At 37.9% G+C, this 20557-nt stretch overlaps 1 protein-coding gene across 1 annotated transcript in view; it reads left to right on the forward strand.

Moving 5' to 3' along the window:
* The window catches only part of FUT8 (fucosyltransferase 8), a 151825-nt gene that overhangs the window by 34493 nt on the left and 96775 nt on the right, over positions 1-20557 (forward strand). Inside the window, 1 exon segment of the mRNA XM_042445868.1 lies at positions 9846-10247. Within this exon segment, the coding sequence (XP_042301802.1) occupies positions 10045-10247 (203 nt within the window). The 5' untranslated portion in view covers positions 9846-10044.

The following is a 20557-nucleotide window of genomic DNA, read 5'->3' on the forward strand; positions in this document are numbered from 1 at the left end:
TCTAGTCTTTCTTCAGTTTTTCCGTGTTTTTCTCTTGTTATTTTGGTTTGTTGGTTGCTTTTTGTGTGTAGGGTTTGTTTTCTAGTTTGGTTGTGTTGTTTTTGTGTTTGTGTGTTGTGTTGGGGTGGTGGTTGGGTGTTGTGGGGGGTGTGGTTTTGTGTTAGTTGTGAGGTTCTGGCTTTTTGGGGTGGTTTTATGGGGAGTTGGCTTTAGTTTCGGTACCTGAGTGTGTGTCTGTGTAATTGGTGAATTGCCTACCGGTTTTTTTTGTGAGGACTGCTGTCACAACTTGATAAATGATATTTGTGTTTAGATATTTATGGTTAGATTTATTATTTATGTTGGGTTTTGTGGGTGGCGTGGCATGTGCGTTGGTTTCGGCGTTCTTATTTGTACCGCGATGTGTTTTTGTTTTTTGGAGGCTGGTGTGTTTTGTCCCGCTTTTTTTGCAATTATTGGGAGTTAAGAGTACTTAGGGATGATCTGGGTTGTTTTGTGGTAGAGATGTAGTGATGGGAGTTGATTTTGCCATTTTGATATTTCTTCTATCATTGGTTTCCACGTTTTCAGATATAACGAGCGTATTTGAGAGTTATTATCCATCTCCTGCCACTTGATAACGTTGTACTGTCCTGTATTGAGTGGTATTGGTGTCACTTGTTAAGTTATAATTGACTTAAATTTTTCGTAGTGATAGTTTGTTGATGGTAGTTGTGTCTGTTTCGGGACTGTCCTTGTTTGTGTACTTTGTTTGGCCAGCGTCTTGCATCAGCTGTGTCTAGGAAAATCTTTTCTATTGGATATCAAGACAGCTGGGAAAGCTTTAGGAAAAAGACAACCAGTATCCTCGGTGCTCTGATAAACTGCAGTCCTCATTCTAAGAAAGCCATGTTTATGTTTCAACCTAGATCATTTTTACTACTTTATATTTTTCTATCTCTCATTTCTCTATACCAATCCCAAGTGACTTGCCCCACCTACTAAACAATCTCCGCTTATTGTGTAAGCTTTTTATCAACTTTTCTCCTACATCTGCCTCGACTATCATTACATCCTAGATTTTTAACTAGGATTGCTTCAATTTGGCATCCCGCCAATGGTTAAGCTTTTAAAAGTCCGGGGGTCGGCGTGCTGAAGTTACAACACTCTTTGTTATTCTACCATTGTCAATACACCTCTATCGCTACATCGGTGCTTGTACTGATTTTCCACATCATATTGGATTGTGCTTTGTATTACTCGTCCCTGTGCACGTCTCTTCGGTCAGAATGGTAGGTGTTCGTTTGTGTTGTAGGTTAGGTTGTAGGGTGATGAGTGTTATCGATGGATTGTTGTTAGTAGGCGAGAGTGGTGGGGGGATTGGATGGGTGAGTAGGATGGGGTGGCATGGTTGGGCGATGGAGTAGATTGAAGCGGGGTTGAGTTCGGCCTTTTATTGACCGTCGATTGGCTTATTATATGTGAGTGTTGTCGTTCGGATGGTGTTTCCTATGCACTGTAATTGGATTTTGTATGTTGGGTCATCCGCCTTGCGGTTAACGTCATGCCTGCTTCTATTCTCTGAAGGTTCTGGTAGTATTTTATCAGATTGTAATTCTAAGGTTCTCCTACTTTCTGTAAATAATAAGTGGATTTCATTTAAAAAAAAGAATGGTCCTTAACTTGTGAAATATCAGATTTATCCAAGGCTTGTAGGCATGGGCCAAAACAATTTCTCTCTTGTTCCTTTGGTGTTATCCTGTTTGTTACAATGCACCCCCCAAACCCCATTCTGGTGTGAGCAGGCTATACAGATCCAGGCTACACCCTTTTAACGCTGCATTTTAAAAGTTACATTTACTCCCGAATCCTAACCTATTCCTTCGTCTGGAGCCTTCCATTCCTGTGCTACGCATCTGTCTTCATGGCGCACTCCTCGAACCCTGGCCAGCATGTCTGATTACGTCATGGGTTGCTCTTTCTGGCATGTTTGCTGCCACCACAAGTTGCTCATTCTGAAGTCAGATCAGGCACCCTGCCAGGTCTTATGGATACAGCTACAGCTGTAGAATATGCTCTGGCATTCAGCAAAAAGAGGATTATACCCTTTTCCAAACTTACATTTTAATAAGAGTTTTAGACTTCTTTCTGGAAAGCCTTTTCATAGTTTTGATATGTGCATGGCTTGATTTTGTCCTTCTTTGCAGTTATTAGCTGGCTGTCACTCTTTAAATTGTGAGCCCTTTGGGGAAAGGAGTTTTAATATTTAGGAAAAAAATTATTATGAGCCTATGAGAGAGTACGAAAAAGAATATATTTCAAATGTAAACACTTAAAAACTTGTAGTATTTTAATTTAATTGATCTAGTAATGAATGGGTTTTTGTCTGTAGCTCAACTTCATTACAGCACAACTAAATGGTGTCATTTTTCTCCTACTTTAGTCCAACTGGCATAAACCAGGAAAAGCCATATTGCTTGCTCTGCTATATGTGCTGATTGGTTCTTAGTTCTTCTTGTATTATTTAGTGATAAAAGCTAGCATTTCCTCCATCCTTCCGCCAAGATGCTCAAAACAGTTTATGAGCCTCATAAGAACTTCAGATGACAAGTAAGGATGAAAGATTAAACCTAAACTCTCATCAAACTTTTCTCTGGACTTCCAAATCGAGTTTTGTTTACACCTTGGGGATACTATTTCCCTTTGAATCAAAATTGCATTGATTAGAATGCTAGCAGGGATAAAATATCTCCTTCAAGAAGAGGGCTTTCCTAGTTTTCCAGTGTCCCTGGGAGTGTGATGGTTAGCTTTGGAATCACTACCTCAGGCCATTAGAAAAGGAATTCCCTCCTCAGTATGACCCTCCCTTCAAGTATTTAAACAGGGCTATCATATCACATCTTAACCCTCTCTTCTCCAGGCAAAATATCCCCAGCTCCCTAAGTCTTTCCTCATAGGACATGGTTTCCAAGCCCCTTCACCATTTTGGTCGCCCTCCTTTGGACATGCTCCAGTTTCTCAACATCCTTTTTAAATTGTGGTGCCTAGAACTGGGCACGATATTCCAGGTGGGGCCTGGCCAGAGCAGAATAGAGTGGGACTATTACTTCCCCTGATCTAGACACTATACTTCTATTGATGCAGCCTAAAATCGCATTGGCCTTGTTAGCTGCTGCATCACACTGTTGACTCACTTTCAGTTTGTGGTCTACTTGGACTCCTAGATCCTTTTCACATGTAGTCTCGTTCAGTAGCACTTTTGTCTTGTTGAAATTAAGTTTCAATTTATGTATCTTCATTCAGTTGATTATCAGCATTAAATGCTAACTTAGGAATAAAAGCTGTGTGTTGGGTATTTGCCAGAATGCTGGTGGCCAAATCTTCTAACTTTGGATAAACTTTCCCCGTAGTTTCATACATGTTTTAAATTGCTTGGGGAACAAGATTTTAAGGCCTCACAGTACAACCCTGAGTTTCATATAGTGCACTTCCCAAAATATTTCTACAACATCTGGAAGACCTAGTGGTCAGCTGTATGGTTGGCAAGATAAATTCCCCAAGAAATCATGAAGCAACTAAGATGCCACATGTAGATGCATCATTTGTGTTTTTAGTGTAGAATCATAGAATCATAGAGTTGGAAGAGACCACAAGGGCCATCCAGTCCAACCCCCTGCCATGCAGGAAATCCAAATCAAAGCATCCCCAACAGATGGCCATCCAGCCTCCGTTTGAAGACCTCCAAGGAGGTAGACTTCACTACACTCCGAGGGAGTTTGTTCCACTGTCGAACAGCCCTTACTGTCAGGAAGTTCCTCCTAATGTTGAGGTGGAATCTCTTTTCCTGCAGCTTGCATCCATTGCTCCGGGTCCTAGTCTCCGGAGCAGCAGAAAACAAGCTTGCTCTGCTTAGTGATTCCCAGTGAAGGGTGATCAGAAATATAGTATGACAAACCAGTCACTGGAGACTGCTCATCACATGTTGAAATAAATTAGTGTCGGGTATCATTTCAAATTTTAAATGGTTGTGTCTTACTCTAGATAGAATGGTGCACAGGAAGCACCTAGTTGAATGTGTGGGATCATAGTGGCCTCAAGTGGCCAACCAGAAAAACTGCAAATTCAATATGACTGGAAACAAGATGGTATAATACATTGATGTGTTGTCACCTTTTTTGGTCTTCTACTGTGTCCAAAGTATAGACATTCTTTGTCAGCTCTGCTGACTATTAAAATGGACACAGATAATTCATTATTTTAAATGGCTTTTCCATGTTACTTAATCTTGCTATTTAATCATCCAGAACTAAAACTACTTATATTGAGTTATTTTTGGTATTTTATAGTTCTAGACTAAAAGTAATTTACACAGTTATACATTATTTCAATTTTAAAGCAACAAATAATTTTGCCACATAATATAGTGTGTTGCATGGGTTGGAAGAGGTCATAGGGGTTTTCCTTACAGAATATACAATCAGTTTTTCATAAGGCAATTGTATCATTGTATCCTGTAATGAGCTGGTGAATTTAGTAAGGTTAGATTTTGAATGAAAAGCTTCTGACAGGAGCATGGAACTCATCGATATACGTTTGAGTACCAAATTTTATGAAAAAGTTTCACCTTGATGGCTATTTTAATTGCAAGAAAATTTATCTGTAGCTGCTTGACACAATTATCTGATCTGATGATTTTTTAAAAAAATGTTTGTATGACATCTCATAGTTGTTCCAAAGAACAAAAAATAAAACATTTTTTCCTAGTCAACATTATTACTGAACATAAAGTAAAAGACAACACAGGCTATTGCCTCATTGCAGAACTAATGCAGTTTGACACTGCTTTTACTGCCATGACTCAATCCTGTGGAATCCTGGGATTTGTAGTTTATTGTGGCACCACAGCTTTCTAACAGAGACGGCTAAATGTCTCACAAAACTACAAATCTCAGAATTTCATAGCATTGAGCCATGGTAGTTAAAGAGGTGTCAAACTGCATTAATTCCGTAGCGTAGATGCATCCCCAGTCTGGCTTTGCTATATTGCAATGTGTTTACAGTGTGAGTAGTTTTGATGTAGAAATGTGTTGGACATTTGGAAAAGTTATTCTGCTTGTGTGAGGCAGCCATGCCAAATTCTGATTCCTTCATTGCACCTCTTCAGCCCCATCACATTGCATGATGTTCAGAGAGCTTCAGGAGTGACTTTTGAAGAGATAACAAGAAGCTTTAATGGGGATAACACCAAGAAAACCTTGTTGTACAGGTGCAGTTCTACTACTGGATCTCTTTATTAAAGCACTGAATCTTAGTGGGTATCTGCTGTGAATAGTGCCTAGACCAAAGGGAAAATTGCTGTGACCTCTTATATTGTGCAGTAATAATGTAGTTGGAAGTTGGTGTGTTTCTGTGTGTGCGCACATATTCCTTCAAGTTATCTGTCAACTTACGGCAACCCTATGAATTTCATAGGATTTTCTTAGGCAAGGGGTACCCCCTTTTTAACTGGACCTGTAATAGCTTTTATTTGGCAGAGGGATAGCTAACCAAAATTTTAAAAGGGAAAAATCTGGTCATCCTTAACAGTAGTGGTACAGACTCTTGATACAGAGCTTAACTATTAGACTACTAGTCAAAATTTATGTAGAAAAAGGTGGGGAGTGAATGGGTGTGTGATCCTTTAGCCCATGTTTCAATTGCATAAGCATGGTTCGATTACAGTATTAGGAATTTTAACACGTTACATCCATCTTATAATTATCCTAATAAATAGCAACATTTAGCAACATTTATTTTTTAAATGATTTGGGAATTAGCATAGCAATACATTTTCCCTGAATATTTTGTTTTTTCTTTTGGCACTCATTTCTTCATAATAATAGGAATGTGGAAGGAGTGTGAGTCATAGAAATAAATGTCTTATCTGAAAGAATTATTAAATACATAGCACTGTTCAGTGCTTTATTTATTTGGCAAGAGTATTGGAGCATTTTCCAAATCCTGCCTTGGTTAGGTATGTCATGTCTGCCCATGATTTAGTCTTTCATGTTCTCACTAGTCCTGGTTATCAGTTAGTATAATAATTCTGTATTCTGTTGAATCCATTTCAGCTGTGAAATAATGAGTAAACTAATATTTCAAGGAATAAGCTGAAATATGGCAGAATTGTCAAGATCTTGACATCGAAACCATTGAAAGGGCTTCTCTGCATCTAGTGGTCTCTTTCATTTGTCTTTATTTATGACATGTACATGTCACCCCACACCTTTATAATATTGAACTATGTACTTCAGAGCCATTTTATAACACACACCAATCTTGGAGGTTTGTAATAAGCAAACATAATAATTAGACAAAAAATAGAACATGAGACCACAAGGAACAATAAGTATGAGAACAAAATAAAACTGATAGGATACCAAAATTAAAGCAGAAAGAATAGCAGGGAGACACTGACAATATAATGAACTATATCACAACAACGTACCAAAAGAACAAAACCATAACTCTTAACATATATACAATGATGATATATTTATGTGTGGTAAATGCCAACTGTACCAACTACCGTTAAGGCTGTGTATTCACTATAGCACTTTGGGTTGTGTATTCTTTGTTTTGCAGTATTTTTGCAATGTGGCTACTACATATAAATATATGATCATTGTATACATGTTAAGAGTTGTGGCTTATTCCTTTGGTACATTGTTATGATATAATTCATTACATTATCAGTTTCTCCCTGCTATTCTTTCCATGTTTGTTGTGAAACCATCCTGCTGTGTTTTCTGGCATACCAAAATGAATCGCAGAGATTTTAAAGCTGAGGTGTGGGTTAACAGAAAGTTCTTGATCTGCCACAGTAAATGCTCTAGGAATTGTAAAGGATGGCTGGGCTGGGAAAGCCTGTTTCATAACTTGGACACCATTACTAGAAAGGCTTTCTTTCTGGTAGCCAACCGTTTCAATCTATTCTTCATGGACAATTGGAACAGGTGCTCTGAGAGAGGTCTTAAGGTTCGAATTTTTTTGGGTAACCTACTTTTAAGTCATATAAAATCCTAGAACATCAAAATGAGCAAATTGGGTCTAAATTTGAGAGTGTGAGACCCATTTAGAACAGGCTGAATGCCATTGACATAGATGGATTGTAAGCCTGAGGGCAGGGAACCGTCTGACTAAAAGATTGTATGTACAGCGCTGTGTAAATTTACAGCGCTTTATAAATAAAGGTTAATAATAATAATAATGGATGAATCACAACAGGTTTGTGATACTTATATCAATAAGAGTAGCCACTGTGTTAGAATCATAGAATCATAGAATCGTAGAGTTGGAAGAGACCACAAGGGCCATCCAGTCCAACCCCCTGCCATCCAGGAAATCCAAATCAAAGCATCCCTGACAGATGGCCATCCAGCCTCTGTTTAAAGACCTCCAAGGAAGGAGACTCTATCACCCTCCGAGGGAGTGCATTCCACTGTCGAACAGCCCTTACTGTCAGGAAGTTCCTCCTAATGTTCAGGTGGAATCTCATAGGAGTTCACCCACCAGGGACGTATCAGCATTAGATATGTCCTGTATTGAAAAACTGTCAAGCTTGAAGCTTGGTTGGGTTTTGAGTTAATATATTGTGGGGTTGGTTTTTTTTTTTTTTTTTTTTTTTCATTTTAAAACAATTTCTTATTTTAAAAAACTATTAAAATAGATTTTGTTAAGTAAATAACATTAATTTAGTAAATTATTTTTTTAAAATCTTATTGTTTAAACAAAAATAATAAAATAAAATTTTTATAATAAAAATAATAATAATACTGATCAAAGTGTTTAAAATACTTTGCTGTTGCAAGCTGGTGCACATGAATGAAAACAATTTCAGTGTACCGAGTAAGTTGCCAGAATAAAATGTATTTGAACCCTGTAGAACTTTCAACAGTGTAACTGTACGTAAAATGAGGTAGCTGTATGTTGTAATACACAGGCACCAGGTGGCCAGTCTTTAGGGCCTGTTTGTTGTATTCCTTTCTTAGTGTGTGTGTGTGTGAGGGGGAAGAGTAGGAACTACAGAGATTGTCATATTTCTATAAACAGACTTTGGAAGTTACAAATATCTCATTAACTGGAATTAATTTGTTCCCTCATTAATGAAGATACAGTATAACTACATTGTATGATTGAAACTTAATGAAAGTTAATGGCAAGCTTTTTTGTGATGAGACTTTAAAATTGTAGTTCTCCCTGCTGTGTTGGAAGCATTAACTATATCCATAGAGAACTGGAACCCAGAAAGTTTACTTTACAAGTGTTTGTTGGAAAGTACCACATTTGAAGTTAATGGCATTAGAACTGAGGCTGTGTCTGCATTGTAGAAATAATCCAGGTTCACATTGCTTTAACTGCAATGGTTAATGCTATGGAATTCTGGGAATTGTAGTTTTGTGAGATGTTTAGCTTTCTCTGTTAGAGAGCTCTGGTGCCCCACCGTGCTCTTGCACGGAGCCTTGGCAATTGAAGAGGTGTCAGCCTAGATTATTTCTCCAGTGTGGATGCAGCCTGAGTGGAATAAAGTGTTACATTATCTTGTACAAATTAAGCAATGGAAAATTGTTCTAGTTTCAATATCTAAAATATTTTTAGTCCTAAAATTATGCTTTATCCAGCAAAAAAATAAAATAAAATGATTTTTTGTGTATATTGGACACCATTATGCCTTTTAAAAACAAAATGGTTTACTTCAGCTAAATGTTGGCGATGTAATACAGATAATGTTTTTTTTTTTTTTTTTGGCATATTGTGGGCAGGTTTGGTGGGTACCCATTTTTAGTTGACTGTATTGCACTGCATTCATTTTGTCTTATGGGTTTTTTGGCATTTGTAGATAAGCATTTTTTTTAAGAGCATGCTTATCTGCAAATCATTCTTATCTATTTCACACAGAATGTAACACATGAATTGGATTCTGTGTACTGTAGCTAAAGGACTCATACTCAAAGGCTGGAAAGAGAAAATATTCATAATCTGTTGCTCAGTGGTCAGAAGATTGCATTGCTTTAGCTGCAGACGAACATGCATTTTATAGACGCCAATTTCAATGAAGCAGAAATTTGAAAAATGGCTAGCTAATATTAATGTATACACTGACTGTGTCATGTGCTCAGTCCTTGCTCCCCCTATCACTACTGAAACAGCAGCCCGCCACGGTAGCTGCAGCCTCTGAACTATCATCTGGGGAATCTGAATGCATTGCACTAGTTCAGTGAGGAAGATATCAAGGCATGTATTACTGTGGCCAGAGAATTCTAGTCCACGAATCGACATTAGTTGTCCATAAGCACAACTTCCCCTCCAGTAATAACTGTGAACTAAGGATTATTCTCAAACTACTTTTCTCTTTAAGAATCTTTCTGCAAGTGAACAAAGTTTCTGCAAGTGATTGTGTTCAGGCCCAGGTCTTAATGTTTGTATTTTCAAGACATTTTAGAGAAGTAACACTTTGAGAGTTGCTGATTAAATCTGAAAAAGAGAAGAAAATATATTATGTTCTACTGCAGTCATTTGATACATTTAGGGGGTCGATGCCCTGGAATAAAAGATAAAACCAGATATACTGCATAATGTCTTTTCTGATTTAGCCATTGATTAAAATGTAAAAGGGTGTTGCACAAGCAAGTGAATAATGTTCTACTTTTTATAGTTTGAGTTTTGTGCCATTTATATGTGTATAGATGCAGAGACTTAAGTTACTCCATTGTGAGTTGCTGAACTATTATCTGCAATTTGATACCAATTCATGCAAGTTGTAACTCAATGCATTCTACTGTTTTTTCAGTAACAGAATTTAACTTCATTTTGTTTCTTTCCCACAGACAAAACACCTGTGATATTAGAGCATTGGATTATTCACCTTTTCAGATAATTTCAGTTCTTCTGTAGGACAAATGCTGTGAGAGCACCATGTGGTGAATCAACAGTACAGAAACCTTGGAACCTGTGGAACCTGAACAAGGAATTACAATGTTTGCTTTGTGAACTAAAACTATTTTGTAGTGGACAGAACATTTGAAAATGCGGCCATGGACTGGCTCCTGGCGTTGGATTATGCTCATTTTATTTGCTTGGGGGACCTTGCTGTTTTACATAGGAGGACACTTAGTACGAGACAATGAACATCCAGATCATTCTAGTCGTGAACTGTCAAAGATACTAGCAAAACTTGAGCGGTTAAAACAGCAAAATGAAGACTTAAGACGAATGGCAGAGTCACTCAGGTAGGCTTTGAAAACCATTGTTGTCATTGTTGTGTGCCTTCAAGTCGTTTCTGACTTATGGCAGTTTTAAGGTGAACCTATCACAGGGTTTCCTTGGCAAGATTTGTCCAGAGAGAGTTTGCTTTTGACTTCCTCTGAGGCTGAGGGATTGTGAATTGCCCAAGATTGTCCAGTGGGTTTCCATGGCTGAACAGGGATTCGAACTATGGTCTCCAGAGCCATAGTCCAGCACTCAAATCACTACACAATGCTGGCTCTTTTTAAAACCATTATTAGAATGCTATTATCTTTGTGAAGTTTCATTTTCTTAATTTGAACATAAAGGATAAACAGAATTACTAATGAAATAGTTCATTGGTAAATACTACAAGTGGCATACATGTGACCTATATCTATTCTGGAGCAGACCCCATTTTTTCCAGAGGCATGTACTATTTCAGGTTGGAAATAAAATGGTACTGTTGCTGTCTGATATGTTCATAATTGCCCTTTTCTGTTATATTTGTGAAATGTAAAATGTTAATGTCTTTGAACCTGTTGATAAACATTTTAAAGCTAAAACTAAAATTTTGTCCCCTTAATTGTTTACTAGGACAGTATATGAGCTTTATTTTCTTCCCAGCAGAATTTGAAAATGCAGTACCTGCTTCTAGCTTTCCCTTCTATTTACCTGAATGGAAGGAGAACATGAAGCAATGGTCATCTCAATTTCTTTTCAGTTACTTAAGTATCTGTTAGATACTCTTCTGATTATTATTGTATGAAAGTTAAGTACATGTCTTCCACTGTTTATCCCCCCTGAAAAGTTAAATTGGATTTTAGTTAAAGATAGCAGCTTATTGCGCCCCCCCCCCCAATACACTATGAGCCAATCTTAATACCAGGAGATGAGGTGGAAATGAGAATGAGAGAGAAAAAAATAAGGTAACATGCGGTGTCATGGACCAGAGTGCTGTTGAGGTTTCATGGTAGCATAAGTGAGAGCTGAAAGGTACTACCACATGGGGAATTAGACAGGGGGAGTGTGTCCCTATCGCTAATGCTGGCTCTCTCAGCAGCTTTCAGTATCATACACCACGGTATCCTTCTTGATCATCTCTCTGGGATGAGATTTGGGGACACTGTTTTATAGTGGCTCCAGTTCTTCTTTGAGGGTTGGACCCACAAGGTTGTGCTGGGGGATGCCTGTTAGATACCCTGGCCACTAGCCTGTAGTGTCCCTCAGAGTTCAGTTATGTCCCCCAAGCTGTTTAATATCTATGTGAAACCTCTGGGAGAGGTCATGCAGAGTTTTGGGGTACAGTGGCACCATTATGCTGATGACACTCAGCGTTCTCTCTCTCTCTCTCTCTCTCTCTCTCTTTTCCATCTGATCCAAGGAAGCTGTTTTTCCACTAAACCAGTGCCTGCTGTCAGTAAATGGACTAGAAGAGAGTGAAAAAATGAAACTTAATCCAGACAAGACAGAGGTGTCCCTGGTTAGTCGGAAGGCAGATCAAAGAATATTGATTCAGCCTGTGTTGGATGGGGGATACTCTCCCCCTGAAATTTCAGGTTCGCAGCTTTGGGGTGCTCCTGGATTCGGAACTGAGCCTGAGTGCCCAGGCTATGGCTGTGGCTAGGAGCACATTTGCACAGTTAAAACTAGTGTGCCAACTGCATCAGTTCCTTGAGAAGTCACATCTGATTACAGTGACACATGCCTTGATTACATCCTGTTTGGACTACAATAATGAGCTCTATGTGGGGCTGCCTTTTGAAACTGTGTGAAAACTTCAGCAGGTCTAAAATGACAGGGGCTGGCTACAGAGATCATATGACTCTCTCCTGAAACAGCTGCACTGGCTACCAGTCCATTTCTGGGCAGAATTCAAGGTACTGGTTTTGACCTTTAAAGCATAAAAGGCTTCACTCCAGAAAATCTGAAGGACTGTATCTCCCTATGCAAGCCTGCCCAAGCATTAAAATCAGAAGTGGAGGGCTTTCCTTCAGTCCCAACACCTTCCCAGACTGCTCCACAGGAGGTCAGGTTGGCCCCGTCCATGCTCTCTTCATCAGGAGTTAAAAACATTATTATTCAGGCAGACATTTGGTGGGTGAATTTTACTTGTGTAATGTGCTGTGCTGTTTTAATGTTTAAGTGGTTTTTATTTTTTAAATGGTTTTAACTATGCTGTTTTTAACTTAAGTTTTATTGTTAGTATTATTTAATTATATTTTAACTTTTGTAATTAATGTTTTAGTTTTATCTTTGTAAATTATTGTAAGCAGCCTTGAGTCCTATTTTGAGGAAGAGGTGGGGTATAAATCCCATAAATAAAAAAATAAATAAAATATTAGACTCATCAGTATCTCTTTACACATGAGGTTTACTCAGTATCTGATTTCTGGACCTCACTTTGGCAGAGCTCTGCCCTCTGACCCAAACAGCTGCTGACTGGCTTCTGGGGTGTACCAGGAAGCTGCCAGGACTTTCTTCCTGGGCAGCCCAGACTCTGCATAGGCAGTTTGGTAGAAATATATACTCTACCAGCTTCATATAGGATCTCAGCCATGCTTCTGCACATGCTGACATGAGGAAAAAGAGGAACAGGTATGAACTTTTCACTTTGCTTCCTGACAGGCCTATATTAGAAATAATCTGAAGATATTAATAAATGGAATGGTATGGCTAGAGTTGTTGGTAAAATCTTCATCAGAAGATCATCTGAAATGATCAGGAGGTGTGTTGTCTCCCAGGGGCAAAAATCTGTGATGTATTTGATTGCTACCCTTTCCTTTTGGTCCCAGTGGGAGCCAATGATACTGCAAAGCACAGCTTTCAGAATATCATAAGGGATTAAGAGACTCCGGGTAGGAATCTAAAAGAGTCAGATGCCCAGATTGTTATCTCATGCATTCTAGCAGTTGAAGGGCATGGTCCAGGAAGGGAGAGGAAAATAGCAGATGTGAACAACTGGCTCTGAGGAATTGAATCATGCCTCTCTAGAACAAATGACCACACATTCAGAAAGGAAAGATATAGTAGTGATGAGTGACTTCTACTATCCTGATATTTGCTGGAAGTCAAACTCAGCCAAGAATTTAGGGTCCAGCAAATTACTCCCTTGCCTGGCAGACAATTTCATTGTTCAAAAGGTGGAAAATGCAACAAGAGGATCAACAGTCGTATATATTCGACTATAAGTTGGCCTCATGTATAAGTCGAGGGTAAGTTTTGGGGCCAAAAATAAGGATTTTGCTATGACCCATGGATAGGTCGAGGGTAACCTTTAGGGGCATATAGCAAAGGATCTAAAGGATGAAGCAAAGCAAAACAATTTCAAAGAACTTACAAAGTCCAGCAAACATAACTGTTTGTGGTTACTCTTACGGCTGGATGGATGAGAGAGTAGAGGGGGTCGGTGCTTCATGTATTATACTCCTGCTTTTCACCAGGAGATGGTTCCTTCTTTTAACTAAGAGTTACACTACTTACATTGACCCGTGGATAAGTCGACCCAGGTTTTTGGGGTCCATTTTGTGACCTAAATTTCTAGACTTATACATGAGTATATACAGTATTTTAAATCTGATCCTAACCAACAGGGGTGGCCTGGTTATTGTGGTAGAAGTGGCAGGATCCTTGGGTGGGAGTGATCTTATTCCCCTGGAGTTCGTTATACAATGGAAAGGAGAAGGCAGGCATAGTAAGACACACATTCTAGACTTAGGAAAGCTGATTTCAGTAAACTGGAAGTGATCCTGTGTTCAGGAATAGTTTAAAAAAAGAGAAAGAAAAAGAAAGGAGTCCAGGATGTATGGGAGTTTTTCAAAAGGGAGATACTGAAGGCCCAATATCAAACAATTTCAATGAGGAGGAAAAATGGGAGGTATCTCGAGAAACCAGAATGAAAGACTAAAGAACTTTCAACTGAGCTAAGTTTTAAATGGGACATGTATAAGAAATGGAAAAAAAGGGGAAATCACCAAAGAGAAATTCAAATAATTAGTTAGCATATGGGTAAAGTCAGAAAAGCTAAAACATAGAATGAGCTCCAGTTTTCTAGATAGGTTAAAAACAATAAGAAGGTCTCTCTTGGGTATGTCCATAGCAAAAGGAAGAAGAAAAAAAATGGTAGGGCTATTGTGTGGAGAAGATGGCAAAATGCTAACAGGGAACAAAGAAAATGGAGAATTATTCAACATCCACTTTGCTTAGTTCTCTCACGAAAGGAAAAGAGTGCCCAAACTGAGGAAAAGGGAGCAGATGATACAGTAGGGGAAATGCAGCACAGAATAAGTAGAGGTAGTACATGAATACCTGGTTAATCTATATCAATTCAAGTCTCCAGGACCAAATGAACCACACCCATAGGTTTAAAAAGAACTGGCAGAAGTAATCTCACAGCCACTGGCAATAATTTTTGAGCATACCAGGAAAGCAGCAGAGGTCCTAGTGGACTGAAGGAGGGCAAGGGGGGGGGGACCAAAACAATAACAGCTCTGTTAGCTTAACATCAATAGAAGGAAAGATTCTAGAGCAGATCATTAAATAGTTTGTCGTCATTTAGAAAGGAATGTCATAATCACAAAAAGTCATCATGGGTTTCTTTAAAACAAGTCATGGCAGACCAATCTTATCTCTTTTTTTGATAAAATTGCCATCTTAGTAGATGAAGGGAATGGTGTAGATATAGCATATCTTGATTTCAGTAAGGCCTTTGACAAGGCCCACCACAATATTCTGGCAAGCAGGCTAGTAAAATGTGGGCTAGATAATGCAACTGGATTTGTAATTTGTTGACCAGTCAAACCCAAAGGATGTTCAGCACTATCTCCTCCTCATCTTGGAGAGAACTGATCAGTGGGGTGCCATAAGGTTCTCTCCTTGGCCCAGTGCTATTCAACAACTTTATCAATGACTTGGATGAAAGAATAGAGGACATTCTTATCTAACTTGCAGATGACTTCAAGTTAGGAGGAGTAGTTACTGCACCTATGTTTCTAAACTGAATACCAAAGTTAGGATCCATCCTATTTCACGTCATCATGATGTGACAGCTGAATGGTGAAGAAAGCTAATAGAAAGAAAGTCAACTCATTTAAAATGTTAAAATGTTTTTGGACATCGATGTCCAAAAAGACAGGGACGTAGCCAAGGGGGGGGGTTCTTGGGGTCCGGACCCCCCCTTCCATTAGAAAAATGAATGGTGTGTGCTGCTGCACCGCCGCACCCAAGCTCCATTATAATGGTGGCACTTAGTCTGGACCACCCCCCCTTCCTAAAATCCTAGCTACGTCCCTGAAAAAGACAAACAAATGGGTCTTATAACAGATCAAGTCTGAGCCATTCTGAAAACCAAGATGACTAAATTGATGTTGTCATACTTTGGCCACACCATGAAAAAAGATAACTCTCTAGAAAAGACAACAATGCTAGGAAATGTGGTGGGTAGTAGTGAGAGAGGAACACCACAGGGTTGAGCAGAGCAGTTAATGACAAGTGGGCCTGGGGCAGAGGAGGCTCATTCATGAGATCTCTATGATTTGAGGACAACTTGAGGGCAGTTAACAAGTGTGTGAAAATATAATGAGTTAGTATATGATTGTATAATACAGGTCTGCCATAGAGTTGGAAGAACCCTAAATATAATTTTGTTCAGCTTTCTGCCAATGCAGGAGCAGCAGAAACAGTTCACTTTATTAAGAGGAAGTTACTTTACTTTTTAAATAATTCATTTATTTGATTTGGTTTGTATCCTATCCTTTTTCAGGCGGTGTAATCTGAATATTGAAATTCAGACAATAGAAGTTGATTCTCCATATTTACAAATTATTCAACTGACCAGTTCAAAAGGGCTTAAGATGATCTGCATTAATGTGTACATTCCCCCAAGAGGCTCAAAATATTATGATTCTAATATATGGGAGATCTTAGAGTATCAATTGGAAGAAATAAACCAACAGTTTCCTTTCTGTCCAGTTATTGTAATAGGAGATTTTAATGCAAGAATAGGCGATGAATATATGATAGCAACCCTAAAGCTGGCCCTAAATATGGAGGCTATTACATACCTACCAAGTAGCATATCCTATGATAAATTTGTAAATAAAGCAGGGATTAATTTGTTTAAATTGGTTTATAAATTCTCAGTGATTATAACTAATGGTACTGGCCCTGTTGAAACAACAGGGAGCCATACATATAGTGCCCTAAATGTGGGTAATGTCATAGATTGTTTTCTGTTAAATAATTTGAGTGCTACTTATGTTAAGAAATTCAAAATTGGAGACCAACCTACAAGTGATCATCAACCTTTGTTACTGGAGTTAGTGGAGTATCCGGACATCAAGAAGGAAAGAGAGCATGATCTCCCCTATGTACAACAAGGGAAACAAAGGTTGAGATGGGATTCTAAATGCCAACTAAAGATTAAAAACATTTTATTAAGTAAAGAAATGCTGATGATTAGAACCAAATTTCTTGATGTAGCTACTGAAGACCCTTTCCCTATATAGAGTACAATGACACTGTAAACTATTTAGGCAACATTTGTTCAGTTGAATGCCTATTAAGGCATGCTATCTCCCTGAGGGTTGGTTTGATTGGTAATGCAGGCTAGCAAGACGGGATCTTTGCTCTCTGAGTTGGAGGGTACAGTGTGGAACCAACAGTTCTCTGTTGAGGGAACTGACAGTAAAGCGCCATTTATATAAGAAATTGCTGAAACAAAAGCAACATTCTTATTATGAACGATTGTGAGTGGAAATAGAACTGGTAGCAAATACAAATGATTCAACAAAATTTTGGCAATTGATGGCAAGTAAATCAAAGGAATATAAATATGGATTAGATGTACATATGCCTAAATCATGGGAAATTTATTTCAATCAAGTTTTTAACTTTGATGTTGGTTCTGATTTAGGCAAGAACCTTTTGCCATGCTTTCAACTTCCTGATATTAAAAAAACAGAGGTATAGCCAGTAGTAACACCAAGTGAGGTGAAGCAACTAATTCTAAGTCTACATAGAGATATTTTTGGATAATTTGTACTGGTGGGCCCCCATATTGGCAAAGCTTTTTACTTTTATTAACTCAGTTGGGAAATTTCCCAATGGGTGGAGACAAAGTATTGTGGTTCCTAGCTTTAAAAAGGGAGATAAAACATTACCAGCCAACTATCATCCTATTAATTTGTTAGATGTCACCTCAAAATTATATACACGTTACCTTCTGTCCAAGGCTGAAGACTGGGCAGATCAAAACAATGTGATTGGTGAGGAACAGACTGGATTCCGACAGGGCAGATCAGCTACTGACCACTGTTTTGTATCAAACCATCTGAGAGCAAAATATACAAGTTCCCCCAAAAAGTATTTATATGCTATCTCCGTAGATTTAACTTCAGCCTTTGACAGAATAAACAGGCAGAGGTTACGGCATAAATTGTGGAGGTTGGGACGCTAGCTAATCTTAATTAAAACTTTATACTCAGATACTGGTATCCAAGTTAAGTAAAACAGGACAATTATCAGAAGAGGTTAAAACTTCCAAGAGTGTGAGACAAGGCTGCCTGCTTGTCCCATTTTTGTTTAATATCTATGTAAATGATATAATTGCTCAACTGGTCAATAACTCTCATTTTCCCGTGTCCTTGGGAAATCGGAAAATTAATATTCTACTATATGCGGATGATATGGTCCATTTGGCACAAAATTTAATAGGTACGAGAAGATTATTGAAAACTTGGGGAAGTACGTAACAAAGAACTCTGTGTGAACTATACAAAAACAAAGGCTATGGTCTTTGGCAAACATCCACCCAAACATAAATGGGTACTGAATGAGTTTGACCTGGAACACTTCAAACAATTTAACTACTTAGGAGTTTGCTTTTCTGAAAATGGCTCATGGAATAGCCACTTGATAGCTGTAAATTTGAAGGCACAACGATCTATTCAAACTGTCTTAAAATTTGCTAGAGTCAAAGGTGGAAATGCAATTGTGCCAACTGTAAGGGTTTATGTGGCAAAGGTCATATCACAGATTACATATGGAGCAGAGGTATGGGGAAATATTAAGTCAAATACATTAAAGGTCTCACAAAATAAAATTTTAAGAACAATATTGGGCCTTCCATCAGGAGTACCAGTCAGCTATATGTGAGCAGAAGTTGGATTAATGCCTATATCTTATTACCTCTTATATGCATCATTTCTTTATTTTGTAAAACTGAAATATTCGGTCAATGAATTAGTAACTTGCACTGTAGATGAACAAAGAGGTCTATAAAAATTCATGGCTATCAGAATGTGAGGCAAATTTGAAGAAATTTGTCCTGGACCCTATAATTCTAAAATCTGGTGATATACAGCATAATAGGAAACTCATTAAAGAAAGGATGCAAGAGCATTATGCTCTGCAGGATATTAATGTCAATTGAGCTTCAAAGTTCTCTTCTAGTTTCTCTTTTCTAAAAGTATGTTTTGGAGAGGAAAAATATTTATTAGAAATAACTCAATCTCTTTTTCGTAAGGCTTTTATAGCCCTACAATTCCAGACAATGAAAACCAACTACATTGAAGGGAAATATAAAAAGATTCCCAAGGAGAGGCGTATTTGCATTTGTGGAACTGGGGATATCGAAGACACCATACACTATATGCTACATTGTAAGATATATAAAACCTCGATTCTTCTCAAAGGGGCGGGATACAAATAAATGTTGTTGTTGTTGTTGTTGTTGTTATTATTATTATTATTATTATTTTATTAAGTTTCTGAAGAGAAGTTTAGAACTTGTAGTTAACCAAAATGACTTGGAGAAAATCACTTACTTGTTAGTTAATACAATTAAGTCTGTTGTGTTCAACACTGCTATATTTGCTGTGAAAGCAGCAAAACTTATATTAGACTTTGAGGATAAAGACCTGCATGGGAATCTGCAATAAACAGATTATATTAAGTGGAATAGAGTATGGAAAATTGTGATATTTTTGTATGAAATATTTTTGTAATTTTAGTGTAAACATTTTGCTTTATATATATTATAGAGCTAATTGACTGTGGAAGTTTCAAAGAGTTTTAATTATTTGGCTATAACCTGTATTTGGTTGTCATGAATAAACTGTACACTGTACATACACTGTACAAATAATGATGAATAAACAACAAGGTAGTGTAGGACGACCTTAGTGTTTATAAATATGTTAAAATTATTATGTTGCCCTAAGGTTTTGTGAAATACGGCAAGATAGAAATATTTTGATAATAATAAATAACAATAAATTAAATATGGCTAGAAGCCTCTCCCTCATTAGGAAATCTGCATTATCAGGGTTCTGCATTACAGGTAAGCTACAAAGTTCATTCACCTAAATTTCAAGCATTTCTGGAAATGTTGAGGATAGGGCTTGTGTCTATTCCTTCCTTTCCTCCCCCCTTTAAGCCCTCATGTGTTTGAATGCTTGGATAGGGCTTTGTCATATGCTTCTGGAAATACTGCATTTTATCCAAGCCACAGCATGTTCTGTTTTCCAGGCAAGCTGAGTATAAAGGTTTCCAACATAGGCTTGTTGTTGAGTTGAGAGTGACCAGTGTCAGACCTTCAGTGATTAAACGTGAGGCTGAATTGATAAACACTGAGGCTCTTAACTAGTAGCAGCTGCTAATCTGCTTTGGTATATAGGGGATATCACCCATAAATTCACCTATAAATTCTGCACTTCAGAAAGAATAAACCATACTTTGGGATGGGGATGTTTCAGTATACAACAGTATCCCAATACTCTGGCCCTAATAGTGTCTAACTTTGTAATTTATGCCTGAATAAGAACAGGTAAACTATATGTATTATTCTGTGATTCTTGTTCCCAAGGTCACTCTTTTAGACAAAGTCTTTGAGAATACAGGCTCATCTCCATGCCACAATGAGGCAATGGAGTAGGATTTTGTGGAGACAGCTATATTTTATTTCAGTTGTTAGTACTGTATTTTAAATTTTATACCTTGCCTTTCCTCAGCAAACTGAAGGCACCTAACCAGTAAAAACAGTAATACCATATTTAAACAACAAAAATAAAATAGTAACAAGTTCTGCCAGTGTATGTTGATAATGACAGAACATAATTGAAGTCAAGAGTTCACACACAAAAATCTGGGCTGCAGTATTTAAAAGGCATAACCCTATTTACCACATCAAATCTGTCCACCATACAGTACTTTGTTACTTTATCAGTGAAGCATGATGAGGACTGCGGGATTCTTTTTCAATTTATCTTGATGAAATATTTGCTTTTGCTTTTCTACAGTCCATCATGCGATTAAG

The sequence above is a fragment of the Sceloporus undulatus genome, chromosome 1 (genome assembly GCF_019175285.1).
Source record: "Sceloporus undulatus isolate JIND9_A2432 ecotype Alabama chromosome 1, SceUnd_v1.1, whole genome shotgun sequence".
Taxonomy (NCBI): domain Eukaryota; kingdom Metazoa; phylum Chordata; class Lepidosauria; order Squamata; family Phrynosomatidae; genus Sceloporus; species Sceloporus undulatus.